Genomic DNA, 20,872 nt, shown 5'->3' with positions numbered 1-20,872 from the left:
ATTAAGGATTTAATGAACCTACTTGTGTTTGTAGCAGTGCATTAGAGAAATCATTCAAATAGGCTAAAGTGTGGTCATTAGAAGCCTGACTTGTATGATAATTTTTTCAATGAAATGTTTACAGTAGTAAAAGTCAATATTTTGTTAGGCTTTGGGACTTGAGCATAAGTTTTTACATATTTGATGCTCTTGATGTGGGAATGTGTTCAAAGTATGCTATGGGCATTTTTATTCAGGCTCACTTCGTAGTAAGGTAATCTGTGCAGCAGTATAAGTTTTATGTTTACAGATGCTGTGATTTTTAACCAGATCAAATAAATTTAAAAAATTTCTATGCATATATTTGAGTCATTTCCTGACTATCTTTTAGTATTCTGTTTAAGTAACATCAACAGACCCATCCACTTATGGCATCTTTTTCATAGGCCCTAATCCATCTATGTAACTGAAAATGTTATAGCAGTGATTATAAGTTGGCCATCCTTCACTGCAGGTAGTATTTGGCAGCAACATTGGTCAAAGGGAAGGCAGCAACGAAGAAGCAGTGCTGCGCAGCCACCTACTATTCCCAAAAGCCTTGAAGTTCCACCAGTGTCCGTACTGTTCATATGTTAGCAGGAAAAAGGGAAGCCTCGTAACCCATTTAAGGACTCACACGGGAGAGAAGCCTTTTTCGTGTACTTACTGTTCGTATTCTACCACCACCAAGGAAAGCCTTACGAGACATATCCGCACTCATACCGGGGAAAAGCCTTACGTATGCCCGCACTGCCCTTATAGATCGTCGGAGAAAGGTAGACTCAATAAACATTTATTTTCCCGCCATGGTTCTAAGTGATTGGGTTTCATGGAAGGAACTTGGTTTTTCTGAAGATTTTGTCATGGGTTTCACTTACTAGTAGATACCTGTACCATACTTGGGCTTAACCAAGTGCTGCCAATTATCCCTAGATTATTATATTAGTCTTATTGCTTTACTGAACATCAAGATTATATTCACTTTTTTTTTTAGCTGGTGGCAACGAGTTAGAAAGCCCTAAACCAGTGTAATAGTACTATATACTACTATACATGTATATTGAAGTATTATCCCTTAACATTATTTTGATATATATATACTGTAACTTAGATTGGAATATTTATACATATACTACTGTGCTCATCTTGCTGTATTTTTTGTGAATCACAAAGCACAACTCTTTGTAATTTTGTCACATGAATCTGAGTTATCCAGTGTTTATCATTTTGTACGAATAGGTTTTCAAAACTACAATGTTCAAACTTCCTGTGCTGTTTTTCATCTAGGGATTCTGTGCCTACATGTCAACCATATAGTATTAAAACTTACATGTTCAACTCAGTAATTTGGTTAAAATTGTACCAATTAATTTTTTTTCTTTGTTTTATAGTCTCATTAAACAGTAAACTGTAAAGAAAGTTTTATTTATTCCTAGAGAATTGCTAGAAATAAAAATTAAAAGTGTATTAGATTGTCAGAACGAAGTTATGATGCATTTGATGGGGGTAGTTCACTCATTTCTAATTTAAAGCAGCATTTGTGGGTCGACCTGTGTTCGCCGGCAAAAAGGATCCTGCTATCCAGACCTGTGAATAGTGGCTTCCACTCGCCTTGTACTTTATACCCGACGCCCTTAGGGTGCTCGCGCGAGGGTAGTAACCTCAGCATACCATGCTAGCTTTTTTCTCTGGTATATTTAGAACCTATTTATACTAGAAAAGTGGATAGCAGGATCCTTTTCACCGGGCGACACAGGTCTCTCCCCAGAAATAGATTTTTCCTTCGTCAAAATCCCTTTTATACACTTCATCGACAGCATTTTGTTATGTGGCTGCAGCTGTTGATTTTATGCCGGTGATGAAAAGGTGGAGAAATGAAAAGTGTGATGTATTGCTAAAGTTTTTATGTGCCCCTGATAAATAAAACATAAGAGAAACCAACTCAATCTTATTAAATCAGGTAATTGTTTATTATATCAGAAAAGTTTCTTGAAAGCCTGAAGCATTTTAAGGTAATTTGGCAAATTTTTCCTTCAAAAGTGACTGCTACTTTTTTAAATTCTGAGACTATTTACTCATTTATGGTTACTAAGTTTTGAATCATTTTATTTTTGTTTAGGTTCCCTTTCTTGATGCTTGGCGACTTATTTGACCCTTCTGCCTGGCCATAAGAAAACTTGATTGTGAAAGTTTTTGTAGAGGTTTTCCACAGTATGAACGGCTCAAGAGAGAGTGGTATATCAGGACAAATCACTAAAACATCTTGGTTAAAGGAACAGGACTTGACTGGATTTGATTTTAAAGAATTTGGTGGTAGTACTAATGGGTGCATTACAGTAGGAAGGGTTATCAGTGGATTCGGTTAATGGCAGTCCGGTTCTATGGCGCTAGAGGATTTACAGCACCGTAACGGCCCGAGTTTTGGTTATCGGTGCCGTAAGGTGCCATTTATAGAGTTATGGTGCCATAACGTACCTAAGAGAGGCGTTGTTAACCGAGACTCAGTGCCATAAGCAGCATAAATTGCAGATTTTCGGTTAATATATAGAGGTTTTCACTTATCAACACCCTACTGAGAACAGAATCCCTGCTGATAACGAGACTGCCTGTCCTGTAGAATGTAAACAAGATTGCTGTATAAAATATTAGTAAATGATTTACTAAACCTTGTTGTTTGCTGCAGTGCTCTAGCAAGGGGATCTCATTATCCTAACATTTTATTTAAAGTAGTAGTACAGTGGACCCCCCATATTTGCGTTCTCCGGATTCACGGACTCACACATTCGCGGATTTCTCTCTGGAACGTTTCCCCACATTATTCGTGGAAAAAGTGCCTATTCGCGGTATTTTTCTATGAGAAATATCCATTAATTCCTGTTTTTTTTTTTTCAATTTCATCATAAAATGCACTTGTTGTGAAAAAGATTTAAAAAACCAGGTATAAACATTTTTAGTGGTTTTTCTTGAGTTTTAAGTACCAAAATAGTAGGTTTTAAGCATTTTTATAGGGGTTCCAACTATTAGCGGGTTCTAACTATTCACGGGGGGGCCGGGTTGTCTGGTATGCATCCCCTGCGAATACTGGGGGACCACTGTATTGCACTTCTCACTAGCCTTATCACCTGTCAGGATTTCTGGCCAAATCCTTGCCTGGGTGAAATTTTGGGCCAAAACCATCCATCCACTCTTGTTAAGAGTCTGAAGTCTTTGACAGATTTGCATGTGTTTAGAAGGGTGTTCACCTGGAACATATATTATATAAAGGAATCACATTACTATTGTCAGTTACATTTGTTAGCTATTTTCTCGTTTGGTTGTGATGCGGCGGTGTAGTTTTGATTGCACTCATTCTGTAGAGCTGTTGATGCAAGGTTAGTTGCAGCGCCTCAGCGGCGTGGTTGGTATGGTATTAGCATGCCACCTCGGTGGTCGCGGGTTTGATTCTCAGCCATTCCATTGAGGAGTGAGAGATGTGTATTTCTGGTGATAGAAGTTCACTCTCGACGTGGTTTGGAAGTCACGTAAAGCCGTTGGTCCCGTTGCTGAATAACCACTGGTTCCATGCAACGTAAAAGCACCAGACAAACAAACAAGCAAACAAACAAGGTTAGTTGCCATTGTGGACACACTTGGTTTAATTGTTGAAAATTCTGGTAATATGCAACAGATTTCTTATTGCATTTTTGCTGTGAAAGTACAGTAATGGGAGTTGGTGATTGAGCCCTTATGTTTTTGACCTTTTATCTTTTCCAGTAAAAAGCACTGCAGTAGTATGTTACAGAACTAGAAATTATGTATTTTTTTGTTTGCTAAGTCCTTTTGTGATAACTCATAACAGAAATAGTAAGTTGAGCATACTCCACTGCAGGTGTTATTGGATAGCGGCGCTGGTCAAAGGATTGGCAGAAGTACGTCGTCTTTCAACAGTCCTGTGCTACAGAACTCCTTCAAGCTTCATGTGTGCCGCTACTGCCCGTACAGTACCAGAATAACTACCAACCTCATCACGCATCTAAGAACGCACACAGGAGAGAAGCCATTCGCCTGCGACTCTTGCCCATATTCTACTACAACAAAGGAAAGCCTCACAAGGCACATTCGGACGCACACCGGTGAAAAGCCATATGTTTGTCCCTACTGCCCATACAGGTCTTCAGAGAAGGGTAGACTTAATAAACATTTAGTTTCACGGCATAGCAACAAGTGATGCAGTAGTATTGTACAGAAAAGACTTCCTGTTATATAATCAAATTTCACAGGTCCTTTATTTCATTCATTCGATGTTTAGGTACCTTTGTAGAAACGTTATGTTGGATGGATGTATCATCTTTCTGGCTTTTTCAACTACAGGTCAGTAATTACCTCACTGATAGTATGTAGCTGTTCAGTTTTGTGTGGCAAGGGAAATCAAGTAAAGTAATGTTATATATAGTTATAAAAAAACCGAACAGTAATGTTACTGTTTAGAATGGAGCAGTTTTAATGTACAGTCTCATAGTTCTGAAGAGTGTTTCAGAGCTTATCATTTTTGTTCAGATTCAGTTTCTTATTTTGTTACATAGATTACTATGTTTATATGGATTATACTTTTCTCCTATGCCAGAAGTGCTGTACAGTGTCTAATAGTTAAACCTAGTGTGTCCTATTCAGAATAGTAATAATGTCTGGTGAAAGTTACATTTGAAAACATTTAAAAGACTAGAAAGTTGTGTGCTTTAAAATTCAGTCTGTTAAAACGACATTATCAGATCTGAATGCTCATGTTGAATTTTTAATCTGTGTTTGAATATTGTAGTTCTAATAAAAAAAATATTTGTGAAGGGTATTATTTGTTCCTTGAGAATTCACAGAAGTGTTATGAATAGAAGTCGTCAGTGTTTTTCAGTTATCTGTAAGCTGCTTGTGTAGGTACACAAAAGTAAGCAAAAGTAAATTGCTAGGAAGCACTGCAGTTCCTTTAATTAGGACAACAGCAAAACGTCAGTACCTAATGGGATTTTGAAAATTAAAGTTTCATGTAGAAATTTATTGAAATACCCATTGAAGTAGTAGTAGTAGTACTTACCAAGTGTTTCTTGTAGTTGTATTGGGTACTACATAAAGTTAGCTTTGTTGGAACACAAATGTTTCAGAATTACACACACACACACACAAAGGAAAAAAAGAAAGAAAGCAAAAATGCAGAGTGCCAAGGTGTAGATAGGACAGGAAGTGCATAACATACCGGTTTCTATGCGAGATAGGGTAGCGTACGTCTTGCGAGGAAGGTGGTTAAGAGACGACTGATACGTCAAGCGGCAGAAAAGGGGAAATAGAGGTCAGACTCTGTTTATTCTCCCCCATTGGCTATCACCCTGCTGTCACCAACCCTTGTTCTTTTTTTTTTTGACCTGATCCAGCCAGTGCTTAGAGATTTTCCCCTTACATAAAGACCTAAGGTTTGTAGTTATGAAAAATACAAATTGATTAAAAATTTGTCATGTTTGCATTATATATTTACAGAAGACCTTTCACACACTTTCGACATTTAATATATAGTACATTATTTTTACAAGCCTTCAGTAAAGTAAAATTTAGTGTCAAGTACATTGTATGTAAATAAGGGCAGATTTCACGATTTCACTGAAAATAACCATGACATGCTTTTCATCTAAATTCAACATTCATTTCTTCATATCAAAGTAGTTTTAAAATGTAGGAGTTTCAGTTGCCGTTAAAATTATACTACCATTTTGTTGATAAATGAATCCATTTGAACTTTCAGACTATTTGCTGGTATAGAATTATGTAGTACAGTACATATCTGATGCATTTTAGGTGTTAACTGTTCCCAGTGCTGTGGGGTAGTTCTGGTCATCTCTGATTGTATGACTTAAGAAGATTTCTTGTTATTTTTGGTTTTGAGGCTTCAGTAAGATTCTGAACCCTAATACTAGATTGTTCTCTCTCTCTCTCTCTCTCTCTCTCTCTCTCTCTCTCTCTCTCTCTCTCTCTCTCTCTCTCAGTAACTTTCATTTATGGAAGCCATTTTGATCAACAGATATTTTCAAGGCTAAAATTACATGGTGCCCTTTGGTTCCGGTGCTTGGTCCTCAAGGCCTAAATTTCATAATCAGTCAATCAGTATTTCCCTTTGCTGTTGATATTTTTTGTGTTTTTCGCTGTGGTATTTTGTATAAGAAACAAAAGCAAAATTATTATTCCTCCAGGGGAATAAGTAACTGCATCCTTCTTATTATTTTATTTATTTATTTATTGGCAAAAGAAGAGTTATTTAGTACAGGCAGTCTCTGGTTAGTGGCGCATTTGTTATGTGGGTTATAGCGCCATTAATCGCCGGTTTTTTGGCACTAGACAAACGCCATAAAACCGGATCGCCATTAACTGAGTCTGCCAATAACCAGGGACTGCCTGTACTAAAATTAAATAATCAGATTGTAATTAGTCTCAAACTTCAAACCCTGTTTTACAACTCAGAACAGTAATAGTAAGTAAGACATCCTCACTGCAGGTGGGATTGGGTAATGGCGCCGTTCAAAGGCTGGGCAGAAGTACGGCATCGCTAAGCGGTACGGTCTTCGCTAACTCCTTCAAGGTTCACCAGTGCCCCTACTGTCCCTACAGTAGCAGAAAATCGACCAACCTCATCACTCATCTTAGGACCCATACAGGAGAGAAGCCATTTGCATGTTCCTTTTGTTCCTATTCGTCTACCACCAAAGAATGTCTGAAACGCCACATCCGAACTCATACAGGAGAGAAACCTTATGTTTGTTCTCAATGCCCTTACAAATCTGCTGAGAAAGGCAACCTCAACATTCATATGTTTTCACATCACTCCTCAAAGTAATGTGTAAGTACGAGTATTGAGTGTAATGAAGTAGGGTTCAGGCAGCAACAAAAACCAAGCTATATTTGTGTATAGTGTTAGACACATTTTTGTTATTGTGAAATGTTGCACTTAGTCAACTTGATATTGTTGTGTAGTCTTACTGTATACATCCAGGTGCAGTAACACTAATTTGTATTTTATACAGTATAATAATATATTTAGTCGTGATAAAATGTAATGTAGTTGGCATTGGGTAGAAAATATTCTTGGCTGTGAGAAACTGCAGTTGCATTTATCATGTAGTGTATGATTTTTATACTTTACGTACATTTTAAAAATCTTTTTATAAGTGGGCACAAGACATATTTTCTCAAACCATATTCCTTTACCCAGAGCTTTTTATTCAGAAGTGGATTTCTTCTTTATATTCCAATCTAGTGGCACTGTAAGTAAATTTTTGTTTTTTACTTGAAGGTTACAATTTGTGGTTACGTGTTCCCTGTAACTTGTTCTTGAATGACTCTAGATCACCTGATCCTGTAATTCAGCCCTCTGTAACACTCTCATCTGCCATTTCAAAACACAAGATCCTTTGATGTCCCAACTTTTTGAAAAACCTATGATCATTTTGAAAAACCTATGAGCATGATGACATTCTTCATTGGTTTTTACAAGAGTTTGCTGATGAACTTGTCCAAGCTTTTATTTTTCTTCATCTGCAATACAAATATTTGTCCTTTATCTTTGAAGCACACTTGTAGTGTTGTCTTTTCCCAATAGGAGTGACATTTCTAGCCTTTCCAATTAGTTTTTTCATTTGTCTGAATTTTGCTTCCATTGAAATTTAGAACTGCTGTTCATTTCTCTTTCCAGAACGCTTGAAATCTCCCATATATTCCATGGATCATATGTATGCATTCCATAAGATGAAAACATCAGACTCTTAATATCTGATCATTCTCTCAGATTATTTTTGGAATCATCAGTAATTTCTTTTGAAGCCTTAGTAGCTTTCGACAAGTTGTGGGTAAGGATGGTAACCAAACCCTCGCTTATAGTTTACGTCCTGCGTAACTCACTTCAGCTTTCTTTCGTGTCATTCCCTCTTTTTCTCATTCTTTTTTCACAAATTGACCTCCTTTCACTGCTGTTGTGCAATTACAGCTGTGAGAAAACAGTGACATTGTTAATTCTTAATATTGACGATTTTCCCACTGAAATATTTTCTGTATAGGACATATGTACATTATTCTTTCATTTGGAACAATCTTTTTCTTGGCTTTTAACTTGGCAGAAATATTTGTAATCTGTCCTTCCTATATGACAAAGTTAGACCTGGGGGCTGCGTTCATACTTTTTATTTTAATGAATTAATCACCTGAAGTCGTAGTAGACCCACCCTTTTTAGCTCTTCACTTTATCGCAGATTTTTGTGGAACATGTCTTTCACTTTTACTTGGGAACTTTCTCAATTCATGAATTTTTCAATGAACCGTATCTCTAAAATGATCACAAATTGATTTTTTCCTTCTTAAATTAGGCAGTGTACTGTTAAGATAAGTAGTTATAAACATTTAAGTTTAGGGGTACAGGGTATTTGGCAGCTGTAAATATTTTGAGAGGGGGATTTTGCATTTCTGCGGGTTTTGCATTTCCACGGTGAGGTATGGAACCTATATATCCCTGCGAAAAAGTGGGGGAACTCTGTAACTTATTTCCACGGTAGTATATAAGTTCAGGACCTATTTGAGTATCTTCATTTTTTCATTTGTTGTTTAAGCATTTCAGTTACTTTTAGAGCTTGTTTCCATGGATTTATATCCTCTGTATACAGGCTGTCCTTGGGTATTTGGGGTAAGGGGTGACAGGGGGATTTTGGGTTCCATTGCGATGGCTTGATGATAAGTGAAAACCACTGATAATTTTTTAACCGGATTTTTGCACCGATAGGTGTTAGGTATGTATCGGTGCTAATATGCGCTAAATTAGCCCATTTCCGCTTGGCAATTTTTGGTGCTGGACAAGCCCATAAAACCAGATCGCAATAACTGATGCCACTGATAACTAGGAACTACCTGTATGACAAGTGCACATATCTATGTACTTCTTACAGATACACTAGGCTGATTTTTCATCAATTAGACTATAGTAGTATGGTAATGCATCATGGAATCAGGTCATTTGTTATTTAAGGACACTTTCTTGAAGAATATCAAGTTTAAGCTGACTGTCATTGTGGCATACGAGGAGCACTGAGTCTCAGAACTATTGGGTGTTTGACACAGTGTATTATATTAAACTCTTGAGGAACCCACAGCCTCCTCCCAGGACAGATTATTTCCTCGCTCTTTGCAGTCGCTGCTCAAACTCTCAACTCTAGTATGTAACCCTAACTTTGTGTTAAAAAGTTCCAGTTCATTTTCCTCAACAAAGAAGGAAGCAGAATGCTGGAGCCAGTTGTTCTTGTGGCGTGTCTATCTGTAGTATGTAGTGTTTGTCATTCCATCTCTGAGATATGCTGGTTAGTTGTCTTGGGATCTCAGGCCAGCAGCTTTAGCTGGTATTTTAGGTCAGTGGTAGATTTTCTTGTGGAGAGTATATTATCAGCATACAGTGTTGGTCAAGTCTGTCTTTCAGGTACCTGGTTGGTTGCCCCAGTAGAATTATGGCTAATGTCTACAATTGTTGTTTTCGATCAATGGTACATTTTGTGTTTGGTGTTTGGGGGGTGGGGTGGGGGATTTGTCCCCAAGGAAGCTTATCTGGACACTAGTATTCTGTGGAGAGGGTGGAGTGGTATTCTATGTTATATATATTTTACACAGTTTGGAGTTAAGGAGTCATTTCTGTTCACTGAATAGATGAAATTTACAGATACTGTTCATATTAACTGAGATTTACATACGCTCTTTCTGAGTAACGTATTTCAAGATGTTGGTAAAAATTCAAAGCAGCTTCTGGTGTTGATGATTTTTTGTATTTCTGTACAATGTGAACCCTGTTTTCCAGAACTGAGATAGATTTTAAAACTACTGAAACAATGCTTAGCATTTAGTATATATAGAATGTAGTATGTTTATTCTACTCATTTTCATGGTTATTAATTACTACACTTTATTCCTTTTTACAATAAAGAAGTTTGTTGGCAGCATTTTGTATGGAGTCATGTAAAATGTCATAATTTATGTTAGAAGTCATTCTAAGACTTTCATATTTATCAAAGAATTATTTTACACAGTTCAGGGTTTATCCTTACTTTAGCATGCTTGAGTGTTCCCCAAAAACTTTGTTTTCTACGCTGATAGTTTAGTGCTTCAAACAGTTTATAACATATGCCTAGGACTTTATTTTGAATGTTGTTATCTAGAAGTAATGTATGTAGTACTCTTGTTACTATTATGTATTTATGATGAAATAGGGATTACGTATTAGTGTAATGTTGAGTATCCATGAAAGTAAGTAAGAAAATTGTCTACAGGTGGGAGGAGGTGCTGGCTACAGCCGTGAACCAAAGAAGACGAGTGTCAGTTGGATGGACGTTAGTACTAATGGTACCAACAGAGAGAGTGGCGCCTCTTCCTCTACCTCCGTTCCGGGCAAGGTTTATCATTGTCCGTATTGCCAGTACGTTAGTAACAAGAACACAAACGTTCAAGCCCACATGTGCATCCACACAGGAGAGAAACCTTATTCCTGCCCTCACTGCCCGAGACGGTTTTCCCAGAAGGGGAACTTGCAGTCACACGTTTACATTCACACTGGGGAAAAGCCACATGCATGCCCACACTGTTCCTATAGGTCTACACAACGCAGTAATTTGAAAAGTCACATTCTTATCCATCACTCCAAGCATTGCTAATCTTCATAGCTTGACCTGTAACTTTTCATTTTGCCATGATGCATTAATACCATTTCAGTTTTTTGTGATTTAGTTAATGATACAATACAGTGATACCTTGCATTATTTCAAATTTTAAAGACTTAATTATGCATGCAGTATACAGTATTCATATCACTTATTATGTTGTGTTAACCATACAAGGTTAACTCGTGCGTATTCTTTTTCTTTTGCCAAGTATTTAAGATTTACCATTCAATTTGCATGGTACATTATTCTTTCTAATGTTAGTTTTCTTGAGTTAGCTCATCATTATGGATACTACTGCACTTGGTATTTATAATTACTGGAATCTTTCTTGCTCAGTTGGTATTTGCTGAAACTTTCCCATGGACAGACTGTAGACAAGTCAAATGTCAATTTACTTGGCCTGGAACCACATGACATCAGTACAGTATTACACAATGATATCCTCTTGGTAATTGTAAAGTGTGTTTACTATTTAGATTTATACAGTAATGTGTTCAGAGGAATACTGTACAGTAATTGAAGACCTAACAATTTGTACACTCATAACATGTAATACATTCTCTCTCTCTCTCTCATAGCCGGGGAGGAGCTATAGGCTGTCAGTAGTTCATAAAGAAATGATATTTTAAGTAGTAGGAAGGATTAGAGGGAAGAGTGAGCATATTCGAAACCACAATAACAGCTTATGTTTAGTTCAGAACATTTTAAGTGGCACAAATGTTGTTAGGTTTTTTCCTGTGAAATTTATTGTTAGCCATATTGGTGGAGTGTTTGTACTACTTGCTTGTGTTCTTTGAAATATAATTGTAGAAGACTATATAGTGGTTTTTTCTTTCCTTAGTAATCTGCTGCTTTTTACAGCAGTACTACAGTGCTGTTACTGTACAGGCAGTCCCCAATTATCGGTGGGGGTTCGTTCTCGGCAGGGAAAACCGCCATTAACCAAAACTCGGTGATTTATGGCACCGTTAACTGGTTAATGGCGCCTCTGTTAGGTATGTTATGGTGCCATAACTCTATTATCGGCACCTTATGGAGCCGATAACCGAAACTTAATCTGTCAATGGCGCCATAAATCGCCGATTTTATTGCGCGAAGACAAGTGCCATAAAACCGGATCCCCATTAACCGAGTCCACCAATAACTGGGGACTGCCTGTATTTGTTTTCATATATCTTTATCATCAATGGCAATTAATTTACCAAATTATGAATAACTATATAACAGAAAACTTGTATTTGCATTATGCATGTAACATATTAATATTGTAATTAATTGGCTATTGGCTGTTTTGTGTTTTGGTCTGTTGTCACAAAAGCAAAAACTTTTTCTCATATAAATTGCTGCAAAATTGTGATAACTAGAAAGTATAAAGAAGTCAATTGAAAGTATCTACATACATCATCTGGAGGCCTGACTGAAGTACTGGATGCTGGTAGAGCATTGTTAAGAGAAATGTTCTTATTGCAATGTCAGCTGTCATATTCATTGTAAGATTCTACTTGTGGTAGTTATTGCTTTGGTGTTTGATCATTCTGCACAGTATGCATAATATATGAAGAGAACTATTTCCTTGCGTAATTAGTAATTTATGAAAAATGTAACAAAACAGCATCACCCTCAGGCTTTGATCTCTTTTTCTAGGCATGTGGCAGTCACTAGGCAGATATACTATTATAAGGGTACTTCCTTTTCTCCTCAGGTCTGATATCAAATCCCATTTGAGGGAAGCTGTAAATTTTGGTCACCTGTTCAGGATGTCTTTCAAGCCACGTAGTTTTCCAGCCTCAAATGTAGCCGCCTTTTTAGGCAATTACTTGCCATTAAGTGTTCCTTGTGCATGGAGAGAGATGTGCTTTGCTAGTTTTTGTCGGTTTTAAGACAAAAGTGGACACAGCTTCAGGATAACTAATTATTTTGGATTACGTATTGCTATCCAATTTTTTTTTAAATTCCTCTTACAATTCCTATGCTATTCCTGTTACAATTTGTGGCTTTGAGAAATAAATAGCTCCGTTAGCTTCAGCTTTTAAGTATAGTGTCAGCCACAAATTATAGTATGGTTTTGAATCTTTCTAGCTGCGGTGTGCAGGTTTAATGATACCTTCAGATGTCTGTGTGAATTGTATGAATCCAGAATTTTAAGTTGTGTAGGAACATGCCTACAGTTTTCAGTGGCAGATTAACATTTACCTTTACAAACATAAATTTTATATGGAGTTCCATGGCTTTGCCACACAGATGAGATCAATGGGTTGACAGAAATTTGAGGTGCAATGTGAATGAAAAATTGGTTTTCTTTCTCTTAAGAGTTACTCTTTCTCACTCTGAACCATCTTCTGATATGTGACCTGTAGTAGATCTTGTAGCAGCAGCATAAGCATTTCCGGATATGCATTGTTAATGATTTTAAAATTATAGAATCAATGTACGGTACTGTTTGAAATAATGTTAATATTACGGTAGTTATTGTTACAGTGAATAAGTTTGACTTTCAACATCCAACTTTTAAAATAAGCGTAGCACAATAGCTCTCCAGGTGTGCTCTTCAGAGAAGAGATTTTTAGTAGTATTTATTAAAGGAATATTATTAGCCATCTGTAAGTGATAGTTACGGCAAATATCTACTCCAGGTGGGTGGTGTGGACTCCGATGATCAAACATCCCAGAGGAAAGATCCAAGAGGAGGAATTCCTGGTGCACTTTCTACTGTTGGAGAAGAGGTAGGAGCTGTGCTGTCAGATACTACTGCCAATGGAAGCGCAGTGTTAGCAGAAAGTATTGCAATGCCTGGACGAACTGGGATGCCCGGAAGGAGAGGGAGAGGTGTCGGAAGTAGGTCAGAAGTACCTCAGACTGGTAAATGGCATCAGTGTCCCTACTGTCCATACTTCTCAGTGATGAAAACCAACTTGAATAACCATATTCGTACACATACTGGAGAGAAACCTTATCTTTGCCCTTATTGTCCATCAAGTTTTTCCCAGAAGGGCAGCTTGCAGAACCACATTCGAACCCACACAGGTGAAAAGCCCTTTGCCTGCTCATTTTGCCCTTATAGATCAGCTCAAAAGAGCACACTGAATAGTCACATGTGGTCACACCGTAAGTAAGGTGCAAGCATTACGTACTCCGTTACGTTGCATTTCATGTTCTTGATAGTTAGTTGATCATTTGCTTTTTAACATAACACAGAATATAATTGGGAGGTCATTGACTATTTATTTAGAAGTAGCCAAGTTTAAAAGTTATTTTGCAATAAGAGATGTTTAGTTAAACAGTATTTGAAAAATTATTTTGTATCCAAAGTGGGATTATGTCAGGGTTTTGATTTTTTTCAAGTTCTGGATTTTTATTATTAGTCAGTTAAAAATGATTAGGAATAGATAATCAGAACGAAAATATTCTCCTCTGTGTCTAGACAGGAAAACACTGTTTTAGCAGGTCAGTGTAATTTGAAGTGCTGTTGACCCATCTTTGACCTTGTTTGAATATAACGTAGCTTGCAGTATTGAATTGCTCTAATCCTCAGGTAGTGAACTTCTGAATTAACTTCAGAACATGAATAAAGTGGATTCTAGTGGTTGTTACTGTTTGGAAGTTGTTATAATTGCAACTTGCAGCTGTGGAATGCTGGTGGTTCCATTAATGTATTCTTTCTTGCAATTTGTGTGCTGCATGAAGCAAGTTGGTTATGCTGCAAAATCCACCAAGAGTTTCATAAATAATTTATTCATGATTGCTCCAGTTAAGTTGAGCAAAATACAGGAATGCCCTCAGTTAAGTTGATCAAAATACAGGAATGCCCTCATAGCATTTTTCAGGTTTCACATCCTCATTTGTCAGTAGTTTAAATAAATTTTCTTTGCCTTTTTCTGTTCTCATTGTATTTTGCTATGGTGTAGAAATATTTTGTAAAAGTATTATCATTTGTTGAAATGATTGCTTTCTTCCTGTATAACTATTGGGTATGCACGAAAAGAAAACTGGAAATTACAGTACGTATTACATAATGATTTTAGGACGCTACTTTGTGTTATGTACCTCTAATTAATTTATATCATTAACAGCCATGAAAATTATAGCTCTGTTGTCATGCATAACATGTTTGGCTCAGGTGTTTGTTTTATATTTGTTGATAGTGCACAGGAAAAGTTGCCTTGTAGTACGTACAGGCAGTCCCTTGTTAAGGGGAGGTTCCGTCCCTGGATGAGTGCCGCCAACCGGAGATGTGAGGCGATAGACCACTTACCGACATCAATAAACCACTTGCCAACGCCTAAAATATATTTAACGGCATCGCTAGACAAACACTTTAAAACCAGATTGCTGTTAACTGATGCCGCCTTTAAGATGAACTGCCTGTACAGTATTTGAATGTAGTTCCTGGCCTCAATGTAGTATGTACATTAGTGAACTCTCCTGTCAGCATAGATCAGTAGTATGGCAGTTGTGAAATGGAAATACTAATTTTTTTTATTTCCAACTTTTTTCCCCTTGATATAAACATTTTGTTGGATGTTTAAGGCAGTGTGAAACATCCTGCAAATGTCATAACTCTGATGGTAAACAAGTTTTGTGTGTTGTGTTATTTTGTGAATTTATACTCTGTACATAATTAGTCCTTTAAAAATAAAGTTTAAGCATTATTATTAATCTGGCATTTATTTTATCCCATCATGCTTTCGCTACAACTGGAAATCTCTGCTTTGGGTGAATCGTGTTTTCACACTAAGTAAAAACCATGAATTTCAATGTAGCCATTTCACTGATCTTCTCAGGTCAGTGAAATCTAAAACCAATTTCATTCTATGATGCTTGTATGTCGGGTGAGCGAGGAAAATTCTTCTGAAGTGAACACACAAGTTTTTATTTTGTTGCTTAGAAATGATCTCTCTCACTACTGGGAAGTTTGGTTATTGTTTAAAAGGCAGCCATTATCTATAATTAAAAGTGCGACGTGGTTTGATCTGTTTCACTTTTCTGGTTAGCAGCAACAGCCCAAGATCCATAGACCTTTGTCTAAATGATGAATTTGCTCCAAGTGTGGGTTGCCATTTTCTAACACAGTACATAATTGTAAAGCTTACTTTTTTACAGTCTGTTTGAATAAGCATATTTTTAACCACGCTCCATTTTTTCTATTCTGTTCCCAACTTCTCAGTTTTCTTTCCTTTAACCCAACCTCGTTAATCAGATAGATGCCTTATATGCTAGTGTCCTGAATATTTCAAGCTCATCATTGTAGGATCCACAGAAAATATATTTTTTACTGCACATGCATCTGTAATGCTTATGATTCTGTTACATACATTTTAGAGCTTCGTTGCTTCAATACACAGTTTCATGCTCCCAGGATTGTGCTCCAGTTTTATAGTGCTTTCATTTCGTCCTCAGTTCTTTTTCTCTCTGGGCATTCATTCTACTCTGTGGAAATTGTCTATTCAGATTAATTGTCTTCTCGTAAGACTACAAGTACTAATAACAGTCGTAATGATGTCAGGTAATAATTTAGTATTGATATTATTTTACACAGTTTAATTTTTGCATTTTTTTCATTCATCAGTAATTGAATTTGAATTTATATCTAGAGTTTTACCATGTAAAGGGCTGTTTGGATGCAGTAAGATTACTATGTAGAAGCAAAATGCAGGCGAGTAAAGGGATGGAGTAATTGACAGAAGTTTAGGCATTATTATTATTTTAGATCCATTAGACTTTTAGACTTAGACAGGACAGCTGGAAACATCAGTCAATAAATACTTTATGTAACATGTAGTTACAGTTTAAAGACTGGTGGGAATTACCTTTTTATACTTCTTGAGTCTTGCGATATTTATGTGACTGCTATTACTTATGAATGAATAGTCAGATAATGATATTTTCATTCCACAGTATTGGGAGTAAAATACTAGTGTGACTGTGTTCAGTATTGAGCTGGAATGGTTGATAAGTTTCTTTATGAAGTTTTTAGTGTAAAGAATAATTTTTTTTTTAAATAGTGTCTGGTTGGGTCTTAAGAATTGATCTTTGAAAAGTCCCTAACAAACGGCTGATGATCACTGCTCTACAGGTTATCGTGCCACCAAGTCCTCGAGTGAGAAATAGCTGGAGCAGAGGCCGCCGCACTGTTCACGAAGACCCACCGTCTGCACTAAACTTCAGCATTTGTCCAACCAGTAAAGTTCACCAGTGTCACTTCTGTGGCTATATTGCTTCAAGTTCCACCAATTTAGCAAATCACATTCGAACCCACACTGGAGAGAAGCCTTTTGTGTGCCCCCACTGCCCCTTCCGGGCTGCCCAAAAGGAAAACCTCAAATCACATATCAGAACCCACACTGGGGAGAAGCCTTTTGCCTGTTCAGTTTGTTCTTACCGAACAGCTCACAAGAGCAGCTTAAAAACTCACATGTGGACACATCAGAAATAAGGTAATTGCATGGTAGCTTTACATCCTAACAATATCAGGCTTTATTGTTAAGATATCTTGCCGTGCTTTTCTTTTTCAAGAATATTAACTTCAGATTAACACATTCCTTATGCTATGCCACACATGCTGCTGAAAAATGTAATAATCAAGAGACTGATGGGATGTGTATACATATTTGTGTTTTGCGTACCATAAGAAGGAATGCCCAAGGTTACAGTGAGGGTTATAATATTGAAATTATTACTATGGAATCAGCTTCATGGTACTGTGCTATTGTTTTTTTACAAGTGTTGTAATTTAACAGTAAGCTTTGTAATAGCTTAAAGTAATTGTCTAAGAATATTGCAGTGATTTATAAATTCATGTAATAAATTTAGAAATGTAGAGTTTGTGGGCATGAGGTGTTCTACTGCCATTTGATAGTTGTTGAAGAAAGATGGATCTCTTTTTTGAAAGAGAAATATCACTAACTTCATTAGTGCATACTAAAAATTAGTTTTGGTAAGGTTTAACACTGCAGAAAGTTCCTCAGTTGACTGTCAAGGAGTTGTAAGGAACTATATCTGTTCGTCAAATTTAATTGTACTTACTGGGATTTCTTTTGAAGAGTAATACCAAATAGTGAGAGAGAGAGAGAGAGAGAGAGAGAGAGAGAGAGAGAGAGAGAGAGAGAGAGAGAGAGAGAGAGAGAGAGAGAGAGAGAGAGAGAGAGAGAGAGAGAGAGAGAGAGAGAGAGAGAGAGAGAGAGAGAGAGAGAGAGAGAGAGAGAGAGAGAGAGAGGAGAGTGTGGAAAGAAAAAAAAAAAAACTCCGTTGCATATACCCATAGTTACCAGAATCTGATTGCATACCTGTATTTCGTCACATTCGTCTCCTGTTTGAACCATATACAACAAGGTTTGATAAATGAATGGGATCTCAGTTGTTGAATATTTTGTGTAGGCCACAAGTATTATGTGCAGCCTTTATCAAGATCTCCTGGTTTCATTCTTGTATTTCTGGAAGAGCTAAAGCAAGTGCAGTTTGCTACTCCATAAAGAGTGGTTTAGCAAAGTGTTTTTTTCTAGTACATAGTCAGAATATTGCTCCTTTGTCCTCACAGGAATAGTTTGTAGACTTTGTACTCCTCACAAGCCCACTAAGAGAGTAATGTACATGAAGTTTGTACGTTATAGTTATTCAGTAACACCTCAAGACAGTTTTTATCAGGTACTACAATTAGAATCATCAATCTAAGCTGGAAACAGCCTCATTCAACCGTATAATTTGAAGCATTATCTTGGTCTCGAGTTCAGATAAAGAAAGGGTTGAGTGTGGGGGTTCATGTCTCTGCCTCAAGGGGCAGTGGGGCATGGTGAAGCCCAAAAGCCCCAGGAGTGAGAGTGATTGATTGCGCTTTCTATAATCTCTTAGAAGCTGACTTCCTTAGTTTCTTCTAATGGTAAGAGAAAGTACTCATTCTCAGCAGTAGAGGTATATGGATTAGCACATACTCAAGTTCTCTATTTTAAACCTCATTCTTCATTTTCACTAGTGTTATGCATTGTAGGAGATGTTGGTGCAGTCAACAGCATTTCTAATCGTCTTGACAGAAAAGGAATGCTGTAGTTTTTTACTTGAAAGTGGTGATATGTACAAAAGTAGCTCTTCATCTGACATCTTTAAAGCACTTACAATAACCTCCCTCATGGTTTGAAATGCTCGCGTCTTAACTTTTTTTGGAAACGTCAATGGTTCATCCATTTAGACTAGTACCTTCTTCCTGTATTCTGTTTGTGTGATTGTTCAGGTGTTTAGACATTTGAAAGTTTAGTATCAAGCTCTGCTAACCAGACTTCTTACCTATACTAGTTTTGTTTCTCTTATCTGTAGTTTCATTCGTAACCTTTCATCCATTTACATATGAATTTTATGGATCTCTCATCATCCTGTTTGACCACCTTTTACTGGTTTCTTATTTAAAATTTAATTTTGCTATTACTTAAAAATTGTTTCTGTACATTACTAATTTTTTTTCACTTTTATGTATTGACACTACTTTCTGGGAGCTTATTTAGCAAGTGAATAGCCTTTTGGCGTGTTACATTTGAATGCTTGCTTATGCTGAATAGTAGAACGTAGCAATAATTTGCACGTTAGGCTTTTAATTGCAGTCAAACAGGGGACTTCCTGTAATAGTAGGTTTTATGTACAGTATTAACTTTTACTGTGATCAGAATGACAGTTAATTTGATGTTGGTGTTTTGTCATTGTTGTTTTGACTTGTAGTAAGAAGGACATCAATCAACAGGTGGGCGGACTGATGGACGGTGGGAATGTGTGGCAGAATGACAAGGTCGCTGGAGGAACCTATGCTTATAGGTCAAGCTCTGACAACTCCCTTACCCCTTCATCATCTGTGAAGATTCACCAGTGTCCCATCTGCCAGTATTCTACTTCTGTCATAACCCACATGAAAAGACACATCCGCTGCCACACAGGGGAGCGACCCTTTTCCTGCACGCATTGTTCTTACAGCTGTGCCACAAAGGAAAATTTGAAGAAGCACATCAGAACTCACACTGGAGAAAAGCCTTATTTTTGCCCCCACTGCCCATACAGGTCCTCTCGCACCGATTCCTTAAAAATCCATATGTTTCAACATCAGTGATGAAAGTGATTTAGAAGAAAGAAGTGTGCTTGTTGGTGTTATTGTTTTAAAGAAGAATTAGTACCAGGATATTGTAAATAGCATAGGTAAATGTTAGGCAGTGCGTGAAAGTGTACCGGCTTTTACTTTTGAATCAGAATGTGGTTATTAGTCTTTGTAACATTTGTAATAAATTATGATTTTGTGGTAGCCATTTCATTTTATGAGTTAATCAATTTTGGGAGTGCTTCACTGCATCATCAATGAAAATAAATTTAATTAGGTAGAGTGAAGGTGCTGTAACTCATTTTTACTTATGTTAGGGTAAATATACCGTAATAAAGTATCAAACATTTCAGACAGTAGTTTGTATGAAGTTTTAACTATCAGTTATGTTCCTGTTACAACAATAAGCTTTTGCATGATGAAACTTTAGAAAGATGAGGCTGTGTACATATAACTACATAATCTTAAAAGAGCTCAGCTCAGTACTAAAGAGAATGAAAGTTTTGTAAGCTGTTTTCTTGTTATTCAGTTACACTGTTCTATCTTCTCCCTTATTACAGCCAGTCTGATATAAGTAAAGACTGAGTGAAAAAAGTCCCTTAATGTTCTAACTTTAGTTACTGAAGAGTCATTGATGGGATGGTCGGAAACAAGAAACCGTTTTTTGTAATACGTGTTTACTTATATATTTACATTTTATTTTACTCAACACTTGAGTACTTTCAGGCCCTATCTGTAACCCTTTTTCAAGAGATGTGTAGATTGTCAGCCTGGGTCAAGGCCAGAAGACTGCTGGGCCTGACCCAGGCTGACAGTCTACACATCTCTTGAAAAAGGGCCACAGATAGGGCCTGAAAGTACTCGAGTGTTGAGTAAAATAAAATGTAAATACTTATAAGTAAACACGTTATACACAGTGATTTTGTGGGCTTCTTTTTCAGTCTTCAGAAGAAAACTGAAAGAAGCTTTTGTTTGGCTCATTAATGAAGGTGTTGACAGTGATATCTGTTTGATGAAATATGACATTTAGCAGCCATTTGTCAAAGGGAAAGCGGTTAACATAATAGTCTTTAAGAAATTGAGTTGA

At 36.9% G+C, this 20,872-nt stretch overlaps 1 protein-coding gene across 27 annotated transcripts in view; it reads left to right on the top strand.

Annotated features, from left to right (window-relative positions):
• Positions 1 to 20,872, top strand: part of LOC135205817 (zinc finger and BTB domain-containing protein 7C-like) — a 220,728-nt gene that overhangs the window by 120,080 nt on the left and 79,776 nt on the right. Inside the window, exons 6-7 of one of the 27 annotated variants that reach the window (XM_064237013.1) lie at positions 6,530 to 6,871; positions 10,329 to 10,456. The exons of 20 other annotated variants lie outside the window; for them this stretch is intronic. In XM_064237013.1, coding sequence (XP_064093083.1) covers positions 6,530 to 6,868 — 339 coding nt within the window. In that variant the 3' untranslated portion in view covers positions 6,869 to 6,871; positions 10,329 to 10,456. Of the gene's footprint in view, positions 1 to 493; positions 1,346 to 3,886; positions 4,721 to 6,529; positions 6,872 to 10,328; positions 11,504 to 13,351; positions 14,485 to 16,791; positions 17,153 to 19,440; positions 20,060 to 20,872 lie in introns of those variants that run through there. 6 more of the 27 variants (XM_064237006.1, XM_064237004.1, XM_064236976.1 and 3 more) reach the window with 6 other exon arrangements.

This window comes from Macrobrachium nipponense, chromosome 24, assembly GCF_015104395.2.
Source record: "Macrobrachium nipponense isolate FS-2020 chromosome 24, ASM1510439v2, whole genome shotgun sequence".
Taxonomy (NCBI): domain Eukaryota; kingdom Metazoa; phylum Arthropoda; class Malacostraca; order Decapoda; family Palaemonidae; genus Macrobrachium; species Macrobrachium nipponense.
The sequence above is the reverse complement of the archived record's forward strand: the minus strand, read 5'-3'. Positions and strand labels throughout refer to the sequence as shown.